Here is a 16,120-nt window from a genome sequence, read left to right on the forward strand (position 1 = left end):
CCCTCTGCTTCTCTCTGCTCCCCTCTGCTTCTCTCTGCTCCAATCTGCTCCCCTCTGCTTCTCTCTGCTCCACTCTGCTCCCCTCTGCTCCCCTCTGCTTCTCTCTGCTCCCTTCTGCTCCCCTCTGCTCCCCTCTGCTCCCCTCTGCCCCCCTCTGCTCCCCTCTGCTCCTCTCTGCTCCCTTCTGCTCCCCTCTGCTCCCCTCTGCTCCCTTCTGCTCCCCTCTGCTCCCCTCTGCTCCCCTCTGCTCCTCTCTGCTCCCCTCTACTCCCCTCTGCTTCTCTTTGCTCCCTTCTGCTCCCTTCTGCTCCCCTCTGCTCCCCTCTGCTCCTCTCTGCTCCCCTCTACTCCCCTCTGCTCCCCTCTGCTCCTCTCTGCTCCCTTCTGCTCCCCTCTGCTCCCCTCTGCTCCCTTCTGCTCCCCTCTGCTCCCCTCTGCTCCTCTCTGCTCCTCTCTGCTCCCCTCTACTCCCCTCTGCTTCTCTTTGCTCCCTTCTGCTCCCCTCTGCTCCCCTCTGCTCCCCTCTGCTCCCTTCTGCTCCCCTCTGCTCCCCTCTGCTCCCCTCTGCTCCCTTCTGCTCCCCTCTGCTCCCCTCTGCTCCCTTCTGCTCCCCTCTGCTCCCCTCTGCTCCTCTCTGCTCCCCTCTACTCCCCTCTGCTTCTCTTTGCCCCCCCCTGCTCCCATCTGCTTCTCTCTGCTCCCCTCTGCTTCTCTCTGCTCCCCTCTGCTTCTCTCTGCTCCCCTCTGCTTCTCTCTGCTCCCTTCTGCTCCCCTCTGCTCCCCTCTGCTCCTCTCTGCTCCCCCCTGCTCCCATCTGCTTCTCTCTGCTCCCCTCTGCTCCCCTCTACTCCCCTCTGCTCCTCTCTGCTCCCCTCTGCTCCAATCTGCTCCCCTCTGCTTCTCTCTGCTCCCCTCTACTCCCCTCTGCCCCCCCTTGCTCCCCTCTGCTCCTCTCTGCTCCCCTCTACTCCTCTCTGCTCCCCTCTGCTTCTCTCTGCTCCCCTCTACTCCCCTCTGCTCCCCCCTGCTCCCCTCTACTCCCCCCTGCTCCTTTCTACTCCTCTCTGCTCCCCTCTACTCCCCTCTGCTCCCCCCTGCTCCCCTCTACTCCCCCCTGCTCCCCTCTACTCCTCTCTGCTCCCCTCTACTCCCCTCTGCTCCCCCCTGCTCCCCTCTGCTTCTCTCTGCTCCCCTCTACTCCTCTCTGCTCCCCTCTACTCCCCTCTGCTCCCCCCTGCTCCCCTCTACTCCCCCCTGCTCCCCTCTACTCCCCTCTGCTCCCCTCTACTCCCCTCTGCTCCCCCCTGCTCCCCTCTGCTTCTCTCTGCTCCCCTCTACTCCTCTCTGCTCCCCTCTACTCCCCCCTGCTCCCCTCTACTCCTCTCTGCTCCCCTCTACTCCCCTCTACTCCCCCCTGCTCCCCTCTGCTTCTCTCTGCTCCCCTCTACTCCCCTCTGCTCCCCCCTGCTCCCCCCTGCTCCCCTCTGCTCCCCTCTACTCCCCTCTACTCCCCCCTGCTCCCCTCTACTCCTCTCTGCTCCCCTCTACTCCCCTCTGCTCCCCCCTGCTCCCCTCTGCTTCTCTCTGCTCCCCTCTGCTCCTCTCTGCTCCCCTCTGCTTCTCTCTGCTCCCCTCTACTCCCCTCTGCTCCCCCCTGCTCCCCTCTACTCCTCTCTGCTCCCCTCTGCTTCTCTCTGCTCCCCTCTACTCCTCTCTGCTCCCCTCTACTCCCCTCTGCTCCCCCCTGCTCCCCTCTACTCCTCTCTGCTCCCCTCTGCTTCTCTCTGCTCCCCTCTACTCCTCTCTGCTCCCCTCTACTCCCCTCTGCTCCCCCCTGCTCCCCTCTGCTTCTCTCTGCTCCCCTCTGCTCCTCTCTGCTCCCCTCTGCTTCTCTCTGCTCCCCTCTACTCCCCTCTGCTCCCCCCTGCTCCCCTCTGCTCCTCTCTGCTCCCCTCTGCTTCTCTCTGCTCCCCTCTACTCCCCTCTACTCCCCTCTGCTTCTCTCTGCTCCCCTCTACTCCTCTCTGCTCCCATCTGCTCCTCTCTGCTCCCCTCTGCTCCTCCCTGCTCTTTGCCACAGTGCGTGTTTCCCATCCATACTTCGCCGATTACTACAACAACAAACTCCACACATCAATGACCAAAACCCTTGTACCGGTTTCGACCTTCAATGCCTCATCAGCAGTGCCAGACTTTACTGGCGGGTGTGTTTGTTTTTAGTTAAATGCACACAGACTCAGAATAACAATTCGTACACCCAGAGCTGCTTGTTGTGTGTAGCTTGTTGTTGTTGTTGTGTAGTTTGTTGTTGTTGTGTAGTTTGTTGTCCTTTCCTCACACCTCCGATTAACACGGTTGACTACGTACGGTGCGAAAGAAGTTCAACGTACACACAGAGCACACGGGATATTCGCGTGTTGGAGTTGTTGAGAATGGTCGATGACTAAACAACTAAGTCGGACTAAACTCTCGGTGAGAAACGACAGAAAAAGTAAACAACTAAGTCGGACTAAACTCTCGGTGAGAAACGACAGAAAAAGGGGGAGGGGCGGCGGAGGGGCGGCGGGGGGGCGGCGGAGGGGCGGCGGGGGGGCGGCGGGGGGTGGGGGGGCGGTGGGGGGGACTCCTCTGGCGAGGCAGTTTGACGCGGTCCCCGCCCGTGGCTGACGGCGCAAATGGCCGCGGTCCCCGCGGTGTAGGCGAAGGAAGAGTGAGAGAGGAAGGGGGAAGAAGAGGAGGAGGACGAGGAGGACGAGTGGGAGGAGAGGGGGAGTGGGGCGAGGAGAAGAGGGGGAGGAGGAGGAGGGGGGGATGGCGAGTGCGGCTCCCGCTCCGGGTCCCGGCCCGTTCGGCGTCACGGCCAAGTCGCTGCTGGGCGAGAAGGTCGCGTCCGGCACCGCGGACCTCGTCTCCCTCTCGCGGCAGATCCTCAAGGGGTCCCGCAGCGCCGAGGTGACGGGGACACGGCACGGGGGGACAACCTGGGGAGACCCGGCACGGGGACACGGGGAGACACGGCACGGGGGGACAGGGAGAGACGGGACACATGTTCCTGTTGACATAGTCGGTGACCGTCATTGTACTGCAGTGGGATAGCGCGTCGCGTGAGTGGTGTTTGTGTTGTGTGTGCAGTATAACCTGTGTGGTGTTGTATTGTGTGGTGTGTATGTGATGTGTGGTGTGTGATGTGATGTGTGGTATGTGATGTGATGTGTGGTGTTGTATTGTGTGGTGTGTGTGATGTGTGGTGTGTAAGCAGTGTGGTGTGTGATGTGTGGTGTTGTATTGTGTGATGTGTTAGTGTGGTGTGTAACCAGTGTGATGTGTGGTGTGTGTGATGTGTGGTGTTGTATTGTGTGGTGTGTGTGATGTGTGGTGTGTAAGCAGTGTGATGTGTGGTGTTGTATTGTGTGGTGTGTGTGATGTGTGGTGTGTAAGCAGTGTGATGTGTGGTGTTGTATTGTGTGATGTGTGAGTGTGGTGTGTAACAAGTGTGGTGTGTGTGGTGTGTGATGTGTGGTGTTGTATTGTGTGTGTGATGTGATGTGTGGTGTGTCGTGTGTAGCTCCTGGGTCAGGCAGCACGCAACATGGCCGCCCAAGAGGATGCCCTCCTGAGATCTGAAGATGTGAGTCCGTGTTGCCCTCATCACTGCCCCGCCACAACCACTCACCCCGCCACAACCACTCACCCCGCCACAACCACTCACCCCGCCACAACCACTCACCCCGCCACAACCACTCACCCCGCCACAGCCACAACCACAACCACTCACCCCGCCACAGCCACAACCACAACCACTCACCCCGCCACAGCCACAACCACTCACCCCGCCACAACCACTCACCCCGCCACAACCACTCACCCCGCCACAACCACTCACCCCGCCACAACCACTCACCCCGCCACAACCACTCACCCCGCCACAACCACTCACCCCGCCACAACCACTCACCCCGCCACAACCACTCACCCCGCCACAACCACTCACCCCGCCACAACCACAACCACTCACCCCGCCACAACCACAACCACTCACCCCGCCACAACCACAACCACTCACCCCGCCACAACCACAACCACTCACCCCGCCACAACCACAACCACTCACCCCGCCACAACCACAACCACTCACCCCGCCACAACCACAACCACTCACCCCGCCACAACCACAACCACTCACCCCGCCACAACCACAACCACTCACCCCGCCACAACCACAACCACAACCACTCACCCCGCCACAACCACAACCACAACCACTCACCCCGCCACAACCACAACCACTCACCCCGCCACAACCACAACCACTCACCCCGCCACAACCACAACCACTCACCCCGCCACAACCACAACCACTCACCCCGCCACAACCACAACCACTCACCCCGCCACAACCACAACCACTCACCCCGCCACAACCACAACCACTCACCCCGCCACAACCACAACCACTCACCCCGCCACAACCACAACCACTCACCCCGCCACAACCACAACCACTCACCCCGCCACAACCACAACCACTCACCCCGCCACAACCACAACCACTCACCCCGCCACAACCACAACCACTCACCCCGCCACAACCACAACCACTCACCCCGCCACAACCACAACCACTCACCCCGCCACAACCACAACCACTCACCCCGCCACAACCACAACCACTCACCCCGCCACAACCACAACCACTCACCCCGCCACAACCACAACCACTCACCCCGCCACAACCACAACCACTCACGCCGCCACAACCACAACCACTCGCCGCCACAACCACTCACCCCGCCACAACCACTCACCCCGCCACAACCACTCACCCCGCCACAACCACTCACCCCGCCACAACCACTCACTCGACCACGGCAACTCCACCCGGCCACAACTCAGTCGGCCAACTTCATTGGACGATGATCCAATTTCTAAATCGGCTCCGAGGTGGCCGAGTGTCTCAGGGGTCAGTGATGCTCAGCCGGCTGAGACGCTGGGTTCAAAGCCGGGTCGCAGACGCTGCCTGCGATTGAACCGGGTTCTCAAGTGTAGAGAGTCTCCGCTCTCAGGTGAGGCTATAATTCACAATTGATTTTCTGGTCAGGCCACGAAATGATCCGACCAAATATATTGCCTGGTAACCCTCCACCACCTGACGGAGCCAAACAAATTAAGCACTCGCGTTGAATGGGCCAATTACGATTGTTCCAGCTCGCTTACCGGGTGAGTCGGAGAACAGTTCTCACAACAAGTCAATGGCATTCATGACATCACAGGGGCAAACCAATCGATTTAAACGCGACCTTTTACAAATTAATGCCAGTCGAGTAGCCATCCGAAAAGTCCACGCCGACGAGTGGAGATGCGGGCCGCGGGTCCCTGCAGCGCTTGTGGAGGTGAGGCGGTGTTTGTGGGGTGGTGTTTGTGGGGCGGGGGCCGCACACGCGACCTCGCGTCCGCTGCCCTTGGGCTGTCGACGGCCGCCGAGAGAAACCTTGGCGTCGATATTGACGAGCGGAGAGCTTCCACCTGCCACGTGGAGGTGGTGATGGTGGTGACGACGGTGACGATGTCGGTGAGAGTGCACTCTCCGTGAGCACGACTCGTGTGTGTGTTTTACAGAACATGAAAAAGATGCAGATAATAACGTCGCATCTCCAATACCAGTACGTGCGTGCGTGTGCTCGTGTCCTTGATTACATGTGCGTGTTTACGCGCGTATACGTGATTGTACGTCGCTTACCAACGCTGGCACTGTGACGCATACACGTGCACTGCTCGTGATGAGCAGCATCGCTAACATTGAGTCTCGTGCGTGTGTGTACGCGCGTGTGTGTGTACGTGCGTGTGTGTGCGCGTGTCCACAGGCAGGAGTCCATACAGAAAAAGTGAGTAGCGTCAGCCGTCCGTGCAGACACAAACGTCAGGGTGACAATTGCCCGCGTAGCCTACACAGGCCGTGAGCGAGCAGCACCTCTTAAGGGCGCACAAGGGGGTGGTGTATAACGCACCACGCCCGGCCACCTTTGTCTCTCCAGTGCTGATGTTTATACACACCATTCCAGGTACTCATTTCAAGTTGAGTCGACCCCGGGAAGGCCCCTGACGTGTTCAGGTATCACTGACCACGGATGTTAGACGTGGCTGGGATTAGAACTCAGTCTTAGGGTTTGTAATGCGGTGTGCTAACCACTGCCCACCGCTCCTGTGTACACGCACATGCACATTCACAAAACCACAGGGATTCATTTGAGGCTGAGTTGACCTTGGCGTGCACACACGGTAGTGGTGATGTGGCCCGGTGGAAGTGCATTCACCACTTGTTGCAGAAGTTCACTGGTCGAATCCAGCGGCCGCCCTGATTCATACTGCGGAGCAATAATAAATAATAACTACCACTCACCCACGCTCCAACTCACTCGCCGTGATGTCCCGTCTCTCCCCCCACCATCCCCCAACCCCCCACCCCAGCGTTGAGATCTCCTCAAACGTCCTCGATCAACTCAACCACCTGCTCAAGTAGCGGCCGCCCCCCCTCCACCCAGACCACGGAACTATTCACCCTTCAGCGATTCCACGAATTGCCGGATTGGGGGCCGACAGGTTCCATTCTAAGAATGTATTAATTTCGTTTGGCTTCTCGAGTCCGTGTGACCGTCGGTGTCATCCATACCCTCTCTCTTGCACGGTCTCTCTCGTCCGCGCGGAATGTTTGTATCGTTGGTTTCGTTATAGCGACCTAAGAGAGGCGTTAAAATTATAGTTTCCTTAATTGTTTGTAAATACAGGCGTCGCCTCGCTGAGACAAACCGCTCATGGGCCTGGGAGAGAGTTCGAGTCTCACGACGATGTCAACTGGAATTGAAGACGCACGGGAGCACGAAGGCGTCATCGCCACGCATCCGTGTCAACTTGTACGTGCAAAGCATACGTGTAAAACTGTACATGCATATGCCACCCGGTCACATGCAAAGTCAAAACAGGTGCATGTACAGTACAACTATGCTGTACACTGTAAAAAAAACAAGCAATTGTACATTTGGTGGTGCGCACGATCGTTCCACGCGAGGTCGGCTCTCACTCGCCTCCCAAGTCTCATTTTACAGAAAAACGCGACGCAACTAACGGAGTGGAATCTCTGGTGGTCGTGTGCGGAAACCTGCGCGGGCTCGTGCGGCACGAGTGTCGAACTTTATTTGTGACTTTGAGCCCAGAGTCCCGAAGAGTGCCGTAGGGATGAGTGTTGCGCTCGTTTACCCTCGTGACGTTTTTTGAGGAGGGTCCTGCCAAGTCTTTGCAGGAAGGGGGCAATCATTGCCACGTACATTCCCATCGAGAAATTTCCGGTTTAATTATTCAAACGTGGTGAATGTGATCCGTGACGTCGGCACACAACGGCCTGCTCTTGGGAATGACGCCATGGGATCTTTGACGTGCACTGTTGAGCGGACGAAGTCGTTTTGGCTGCGTGACCGTTGGAACAAAAATGTAGCTGCTCGGCTCAATGGGCCTCACAAAAAATAAACGGAATCTACAGACGCGTTGTATTTGCATGGTTTATACGCCCGCAGTATTAATCAGGGCGGGCGCTGCATTTGAACCGCGAACCTCTGCAACGAGCGGCCAACGCGCTACAGCGAGGCCCCGGTGTGACCCCCGTACGTTGCCTCGTGTCTCTGGGGGCTGTGGCCATCGTGGTTCGTACCAACCGGCTGCTCCGAGCCGCTTGTGATGCCAGCCTCCAGGTTCGTCCACAAGGACCGTGATCCTCTCGGGCGTTCGTCAGCAACTGTCACCGGCAACTTGTTTACCGTGACTTGGTATGGCCGTGGTAGAGTGACGGCGTGGAGTCTGCCCAGGGCCCAGAGTTTATCGAAAAGATAAACTGTGATTGGTCAAGAGTATACACATCCTTGTGCAGTCATGTGATTTATGCGAGGGACAGCAGCTATGGGATTAGTTTTACAATGCAGAATATTTCGGCAGCCTTTGCCAGTGATACGAATTGTCGGTAATAACTGCCCTAAACTTTTCCGAACCAGATGGGTGACTTGGCGGGAGATTTCACCGCTCGCACTCAGGTCGCGAGTTCAAACCCTGATAGGTAGGGAGTTGGCTCAGCCCATTATCCCTTCCTCCGGGGTCATTCAAATGACTACCAGTGGGGGAAGTCAACAGTGGTTACCCTATGGGGATACTCGCCCCTGGCATAGGAATGTGGATCATTTACCACTGGCTCTGCAGGGCTCTAAACAGGAGCAGAGCGCCGATGCCGCAATGCTCATTGACTCTGCTGCTCTTGAGCTGCTCTGCTCAAAGGACCGGAACAACAGTGGACGAGGAGCCAGCGTTGAGCGTCACTCCTCGTCCGTCCTTGGCGACACCGCCAGCGCTGGCGGCACGGCGAGGCCTTGGCTCCGTGGGCCCAAGGAGACGCCTGGCAGCTCAATGTCAACGCCGGCACGGTTGTTTACGCTGCCCGGGCGGGTTGGCGCACGCGACAGCGCTGCGTGTCGCGCGGGGCCGATGATGAATCCAAGCAGAGGAGACGGTGTATGGCACGGGGTACGTTTATTGAACTTTGAGAAAAACCGGAGCTGTGTAAACAGATCTCAAACGACACCCAGAGATGGGTTACGTCCACCGGTGCGCCCGCGTACCTACCCAACCATATACGGACCTGTCCACCCACCTACCCACTCCTCTATCTACCTACTAGGTATATATAAATAGAATGCATATTTGATTGACATCGATTCTTGCAATCGTGATTCGTGCATCGGGGCGTGCGTGCGAGAGCAGGCGAGTCGATGCATGTACAACGAAGGTGATCAGACTCCACAAGCGCGATTATTGTCATTGTGAAAAAGATTATCCATTAAAATCAAATCAATTACTTACACACCCACCTTATCACCTCTGTACCCACACGAGCCAAGCTACCCCTCCCACCTACCATCCACCGACCTACCTTACCCACCTACCTACATTCAACACCTACCCATCCCCCTCTCCGACTCACCCACACAACTGGGCCACCCACCCCTACCATACTCATCCACAGCACTAGGCTACCCCCCCTACCATACTCACCCACCCCCTACCCTATTCACCCACACGACTAGGCTACCCACCCCCCTACCCTACTCTCAAAACTTCCAGGCTATCCACCCACTTGCCCGTATATCAGATTTGTACCAAAAATAGAATGTGACCGCTGCGTTTAGATTTTTTGTTGCATTTCAAAACCGCCGCTCTCGTCGGCCTAGGACCCTCGCTCGCAGCGGCCCTCGGGGTGAGGCCACACGACCCTCTGACACCCCACGACCCTCTGACGCCCCTTCCTCGGCCGGGGCCCGAAGCTCCGTTCGCAGATCACGACGACCCAGGTCGCAGGTCGCGACGACCCAGGTCGCACCGGCCCCGCGCCAGCCGCACCACCGAGCCCGAGCGTGAGGAGCGGTAGCGGCGCAGGGAGGGCGGTCGCGGCATCGTGGAATTTTTGCGACAACGCGGAGTTAAGGCACATTGCGCTCCCCACTGGGGGCCGCAGCTGATTCGCAAAGTTCACATCCGTGAGGGTGGGGTGGGGGGAGTTCAGTGCATTTGCGAATATTCACAGCAGTGGCAGCGAAGGCGACGACACAGCAGCAGCGCGTCCTTCCGCGCGCGCGACTCGGGGACGGTTCCACCTGACAGAGGGGTTGGCTCCCCCACCCCCGCCCCACCGCTGTGACCGCGGCCACCCAAGGGTTCCAGGAATCTCCGGGGCAGGGTGCCCCGTCGTGGAGCCCCCTTGTGCGACGTCCAGGGTGGAGCGGCCCCCTCTGCTGCCCCCTCTGCTGCCCCCTCCCCTGCTGGTGGCTTTGCCCGCGGCTACGAGTCCCGTGCCACCTACCCCAGTCAGGCGGCGAGCCAGGAAATATTCGGTGAGATAGGAATCCCCCGGCTGAGAAATTAAACGGGCGGCTCGTGAGGAGGGGGCTCGTGAGGAGGGGGCTCGTGAGGAGGGGGCACGGGGCGATGCAGACGGCACGAGCTGCCGCGTTGAGGTGGCGCCCCCGACCGCCAGCAAGACACCTCCCCACCCCACCACCTTTGACCTCGCATGGGCTTCACCGTTGGGTTTGTCATTGGAAACGGTGCGAGCGGATTTGACAAGTCATGAAGGTGGTGCAGCATCGCGTGTGTAAAGATTTCGGACGTATCCAGACCACTGGCTCAGAAGAGCTGAACTTGTATGGCCATTGTCGTTTTGGAAGCGCCAGCCCGGAGAGTTGAGAGAACGTGGCCGTGCCGTGGTCTGAACAAAGTCGACGGTGTCTGGACACGCAAAGCAGCGCACCTCCATGTGCCGTTAAATCTGTTTCCGGCTGCATCGATTGTTCTGTTGTGATGGGGTTTCCCATCATTTTACAGATCTGAAAATGGACAGCGTCCGTGTTGTAGATGTGAACTCTGCAAAAACGTCAGCTCTGGGTGGGATGCGTGGACGGGCGGCCACCGAGACAGGCATGTGGGTGGTCTCCGGTGGTGGGATGCTGTTCTGGCAGACCTATGGGTTCGTGTGCGAGTCTACAGTCTCTGTGTGAGTGTATAGGCCTCGATGTAAATCTCTGGGTCGCTATACCAGTCTATGGGTCTGTCTCTGAGAGTCGAACAGCAGATAGTGGTGGACATGGTCTGGTCAGAACTTGGAGGTCGCAGTTTGCCATGCAGCAGCAGCTGCGGGATCTGGCAGAGCACGGCACGGTGGGTGCACAGCGCACGATGCCACCACTCCACGTTAAAACGACAAAACAAGAGGGGGGCCCAATGATTGACACGCAGACGCAGTCATAAGACTCTTTTCACGTCCACTTCAAGCTCCTCACCCCGACCATCGTGGCTTCCTAACCCTCCTCACCGCTCATTCGACAATATTTGTCCTCTGTGGAAACTTTTAAAGAAGCAAAAATAAATCAGTTCAACTGCCCCACCAGCTAAGGCCTAAAAATTCCGGAGATAATGACGGAAGAGATTAAGCTTACTGCGGCATCACACCTCCCACAACAACCCACCTCACAGCTCCTCACAACACTCCCCCACTCACCATCGCCCCCTCCCTCCACTCAATCGCACACTCGGCCAATCAGACGCAGCCAAAGTCATGGACCACTACGCTCTATCCCTCCCCCCCAAGCCATATCCCTAAACCAGAACCCCAATCCAGATCACCAAACCAAATCTCTAATCCAGATCCTCAAATCAATGCAGTTCCCCAAACCATATCTTGGAAGCCAGATCCCATATCCAGATCCCCAATTCAATGCAATTACTCACACCAGATCTCTAATCCAGATCCTCAACCAGACCTCTAAAACCAGACCCGGAATCCAGATCCCCAATCCAAATCAATGCGAATCCAGAAACCAAAGCCCACACCAGATCTCGGAGCCCTGCCCGGCGGTCTGGGGCAGTCGGCAGCATCGCCTCCTCGCTTCCGAGCAAGTCACCGAGCTGCCCTCCCCCCGCCCTACGCCGACCCCAAGCTGACCCCCGACCCCCGGGGTCAGTAGAAGCGCTTGCGGCTCTGCTCCTGCCGCTTCTGCAGGACGATGACAGCGACGACGGCACAGATGACGATGCCGATGAGTCCGAAGAAGACGAGGAGGAACACCTTGATGCCGCTTAGCGGCTCGTTCCGGTAGCTGGGCTCGTCGGAGAGACCTGACGTGCATGCACAAAGACCTCTCATGTAGCCTTTTAACACTCTTAGGGTAAGTGCAGTTAGCAAGCACCTATGAAAGCCGGCACAGCGCACGAGGGGGTGGGTGGCCAACACACACCGCACCAAGTACTCATTTGAGGCTGGGTCGACCAAGTGAGGACCCAGCACCAGTTCAGATATTTGTCACCAATGTTGAGCGGGAATTAAACTCGGAACACTGCACCACCACCATCCGTGTCCACACACGTGTATACATGTATGCACGTACACACCACTGTACAATCGGAAACATATACACACGCACACACGTAATCCCCATCTAGTCTTTAACAGACTTTGTGTGCGTGTGTGTAAACAAAGACACAATCACGAGCCTCGTCCTCCCCTCCGCTACCCATCCCCACCGAGCCCCCCCTCCTCACGGGCATGGTGGGGGAACTCGGCACTCGGCTCCACGGAGCTCCAGTCGAACTGCATCTCCTCGAGGGTGTGCTCCACACTCAACTCGTACACCTTCATCGACATGATGTCGTGGTTATCTGCGCGCGCACACACACACGCCGATGCACAGGTAAGCGGGCAGGTGAGCGACCAGGTGAGCAAGCTGGTGATCAGGCAGGTGAATGAGATGGTAAGCAAGGTGGTGAGGAAGCAGGCAAGCAAGCATAAAGGTGAGGGAGGTGAGTAAGCTTATCGAGTGAGCAAGATGATGAGCGATCAGTTTGGCGAGCTCAGGGGTGAGCCAGTGAGTGAGAACACAAGTGAGCGAGGCGGTGAGAAAGTGATTGTGTGCACAGGTGAATGAACCACTGATCGAGGGCGTGACCACAAGGATTAGTGAGTCGTGAGCGCACGAGTGAGCGGTGACGCGTGGAACTCACCTGAGAGGTCTCCGGTGGCGGAGGAGGCGCCGAAGTAATAGCCGGTGGGGAGGCGGACGCCTGGCACGTCCACACAGTCGCGCCACTCGCCCTTATCGTCCACGTCGACCTTAATCTGAGTGAGCGACAAGGGGAGAGGGAATCGGGGTTAGAGGCACCGCCCAAACCTCGGCCAGCCGTGTAACGATTCGCCCGATCCCCCCCATCCCACCCCAATCATGTCATTTCACAGGGGACGCGATTGCATTCACGGGACGATTCTCTGTCTCTCGTGTGTACCGTGTATGTGCGTGCGTGTATCACGCGTGTATCGTGCGTGTGTGTACCGTGCGTGTGTGCTTCCGTGTATGGCGGCGCAGTGGTAAGCACCACCGTGCTACAAACCCGGCGACCCGAGTTCGATTCCCGCTCGGGACCAATGATATCAGTGGCAGCAAATATTTGGACCAGTCCTGGGCCATACCCGAGGTCAACTCAGCCTTAAGTACTTGGTGCCGTGTATAAACATCAGCACATTGAGGAGACAAAGGTGGCAGCACGTTAAAGGCTATACGAGGGATCTTTGTGATGTGTGCGTGCGTGTGTGTAGCGTGTGTGTAGCGTGTGTGTACCGTGAGTCGCTGGGCGGAGTAGCGCACGGAGAGGAAGGTGTCGTGGTTGACATTGCGCAGCGCGGCAGCGCACCCCGCCACCTCCGTGCTGCTGCCGTCCTTCTCGTGCTCGTAGCGCAAGGAGCCGTTATTCACCATCACCGAGATGTAGGGGAACACGCGCTGCCACGGGCACACACACACGGGGACACACAACCGAGATTGCCCGTGTAGCCCACACGCGCCACTACAAACCAGAATGAGAACTTACAGACCAATATACTGTGAGTCTCATTTGCAAGAGTGATCTGGGCCATTTGTCAGCAAAAGGGGGCAATGATTGCTATGTTTAGTCTCAATTGAGTAAAAAAAGGGTTGTGGGCCAAGTGCTGTTAGCGAGCAACTATTAAGACCAGCACGGCGAAAATGGTCTTGGGTGGCCAGCACCACACCCGGCTGCCTTTGTCTCCCCAATGCTGATGCTAGCATACCGCACGAGCCACTCATTTAAGGCCGAATCGACCTAGGGGAGGCCCAGGATGGGTTCAAATATTCAAAACGGATGACGACCTTGAGCGCAAATCCAACTGTTTGCCCGCGTCCGTCGCGCAGTGCGCAAATCACTGCACAAGAGCTCCCCATCGGGTATACGTACGCACGGTGCAAATGCACACACACAAACTATGATTAAATGCAGTCTTGAGTGTTGAACTGGTATTAGTGTTGTTATTATTACGCAGCTAAGAATAACTGGGACTTTTATGTCGGCAGCTGCCTCCTCACTCACCAAGAGGACGATCCCGGGGAAACCAAGAATGCACACACGCACATGCGCACACACACGCAGATACTCACCGCCGGATAAAGGTTTCGCTCACCAAATCATCAAGCCACCAACCAAGAGCATCACCCGCACACCCAGTTATACCGTCGGCGCTCCGTTAGCGCAAGCAGCTCACGCGGCACGCTCGCGCAGGGGCGGTTAGGCAAGCCGAATGTTTCGTTACAAGAAAAACCAAAGGGGAAATTGACACCTTCCAGGGCTGAGGATGTTTCACCAAACCAAGCAGCAGGCAGGGAAAGGTGGTGCCAAACGGAGAGGGGGAGAGCGTAGACGAGAGTCGCAGCGGGGAGTGGCGGGGGGGCACTTACTGTGTCGTCCTTAAGGTTGTTGGCGTAGGTGTCAATAAAAATGCCTAACCCGCGAAAGAAATCTCGGCTGCCGAACACGCTGCCTGCGGTGGGGTAGGGGGCAGAGGGGTCGAGGGGGGTTCGTGGGGGGGGGGATGCGGAGGGTGTGGGGGGAGGGGTGGGGGGAGGGGTGTGGAGAGGAGACGGGGCAACACGGACAGGAGCACGGTGAGACGGGGGGAGGGAAGGGCACGAGGACACCACTCACTTCGTGCTTCTTCCCCTCGTTATAGTACGTGTCCAAGAAAATCCCCAGCCCTCGGAAGTTCTCTTTGTTTCCAAACACGGGTCCTGTGGGAAGCGCGGTCAGGTGGGAGATGGGTGAAGTGGTGGGCGGTGGGTTTTGTGGACGATGGGCGATGAGATGTCAGAAGGGTGATAGGTGGGTGGTGGGGTTTGGAGGGTGATGGTGTGGAACAGGGATCAGGAAGGGCGATCAGGAAGGGGGATCAGGAAGGGGGATCAGAAAGGGGGATCAGGTGATGCTTGACATTTGTGGGGGGGGGGGCATGGGTGAGGAGTGGCGTGTGGAGAAGGTGGAGGTTTCGCGTTCGGGATGGATGATGTGATTGGGGGGGGGAATCACAGAGACCGGTGGGTGATGCAGCGTGGAGGACACCGCACACATCAGGTTGCTGAGGCTGTAAACAACAATAGCAGCAATGACGGCAACACCACCAAATACTGGCGCGGCTGGCGACGGCGTTGAAACGCCCGGTGCGCAACGGGCACGGCACGTACCCAGCTGCATGCGGTCCATCGCGTACCACAGCGCCAGGCCGTCCCCATGCAGGTTCTTCTTGCCGTGCCCGTGCACCTTGAACTGCACGTGCAGCTCCCAGTCCAGCAGGTAGCACGGCTGGGGGTCGGGCGCGGCCACAGAGGACGGGGAAGCACAGGGGCCATAGGTTAGAGGGGTAGTGTGATTGCCATGGGCCCTGGTGTAAGGAACGAGATAGCTGGGTGGGTGCAGCTGGTGCAGCTGTGTGCCGGGTGCCGCACCACGCGGTTCCACAGCGCGCCCTGCTTGCTCTGCTGGTCGGGCGTGAGCCGCACGTACTGGCTGGTCACCATCGTGCTCCCGGCCATGTCCCACAGGGCCATGCTGCCCGAGCCAGCACCTACATGAAGAGCATCAACATCACCATGACCGGCACCATCATCAACATCACGTCTCGCAGAGCCATGCTGCCTTCGTTAGCACCGACATCAACAGAATCATCAAGAGCACCATCAACATGTTGAAGGAGACCCGCGTGGGGTCGTCAAGGGGACCCGTGTGGAGTCGTCAAGGGGACCCGCGTGGGGTCGGCACGCACCCTGGTAGGGCTTGACGATGCTGTGTTCCCGCTTGTAGTGCTCCCCCAGTTCGCCAGGGTCACCGGCGCACGGGCGGAGCAGCAGCAGCAGCAGCACGAGAGAGGGGCCCATGGCGAGACGCGGTGCAGGCTGCAGGGAGCTCGGGGTTCAAGTCGTGGGGGTCCCTGCCGCCAACTTCGCAGGGCCGCCTCGGAGAGGGAGGGGACTGGGACTTGGGGGGGGACGCGGGGAGACGCGGAGGGGCGCGAGGAGACGCGGGGAGAGTCGGGCTCCCTGCTCCGCCTTCCTCCCCACGGGGGACCCCTTGATCAGACCGGACCGCGTTCTCGCGCTGCCAACGCGGCCATCTTACGTGGGGGTGCGCGCCGCTTCGACTCCTCTACGGGATGACGTCACGAAGACGTCACGGGTAACGTCACGCGCCGCTCCCGGGC

At 58.4% G+C, this 16,120-nt stretch overlaps 2 protein-coding genes across 4 annotated transcripts; one reads left to right on the forward strand and one right to left on the reverse strand.

Annotated features, from left to right (window-relative positions):
* Positions 1-2,642: 2,642 nt before the first annotated feature.
* On the forward strand, positions 2,643-8,878 carry BORCS7 (BLOC-1 related complex subunit 7). Of its 2 annotated transcripts, none has more exons than XM_078855250.1 (5): positions 2,643-2,952; positions 3,566-3,628; positions 5,617-5,660; positions 5,866-5,882; positions 6,466-8,878. In XM_078855250.1, the coding sequence occupies exons 1-5, from the start codon at positions 2,812-2,814 to the stop codon at positions 6,618-6,620; spliced, it is 420 nt and encodes a 139-aa protein (XP_078711376.1). In that variant the 5' UTR covers positions 2,643-2,811; the 3' UTR covers positions 6,621-8,878. The 2 variants fall into 2 exon arrangements, with proteins under 2 accessions (XP_078711376.1, XP_078711377.1); XM_078855251.1 differs by having other exon boundaries at positions 2,654-2,952; positions 5,862-5,882.
* A 238-nt stretch (positions 8,879-9,116) lies between these two features.
* Positions 9,117-16,112, reverse strand: LOC144931431 (vesicular integral-membrane protein VIP36-like). Of its 2 annotated transcripts, none has more exons than XM_078855249.1 (8): positions 15,686-16,112; positions 15,369-15,487; positions 15,108-15,225; positions 14,328-14,410; positions 13,197-13,358; positions 12,586-12,700; positions 12,127-12,243; positions 9,117-11,703 (listed from the first exon to the last, which is right to left on the reverse strand). In XM_078855249.1, exons 1-8 carry the CDS (start codon positions 15,795-15,797, stop codon positions 11,546-11,548), a joined length of 984 nt encoding a protein of 327 aa, XP_078711375.1. In that variant the 5' UTR covers positions 15,798-16,112; the 3' UTR covers positions 9,117-11,545. The 2 variants fall into 2 exon arrangements, with proteins under 2 accessions (XP_078711375.1, XP_078711374.1); XM_078855248.1 differs by lacking the exon at positions 14,328-14,410 and adding an exon at positions 14,575-14,657 and having other exon boundaries at positions 15,686-16,109.
* Between the last annotated feature and the right edge of the window lie 8 nt (positions 16,113-16,120).

Source organism: Lampetra fluviatilis, chromosome 4, assembly GCF_964198595.1.
Source record: "Lampetra fluviatilis chromosome 4, kcLamFluv1.1, whole genome shotgun sequence".
NCBI classification, from domain to species: Eukaryota; Metazoa; Chordata; class Hyperoartia; order Petromyzontiformes; family Petromyzontidae; genus Lampetra; species Lampetra fluviatilis.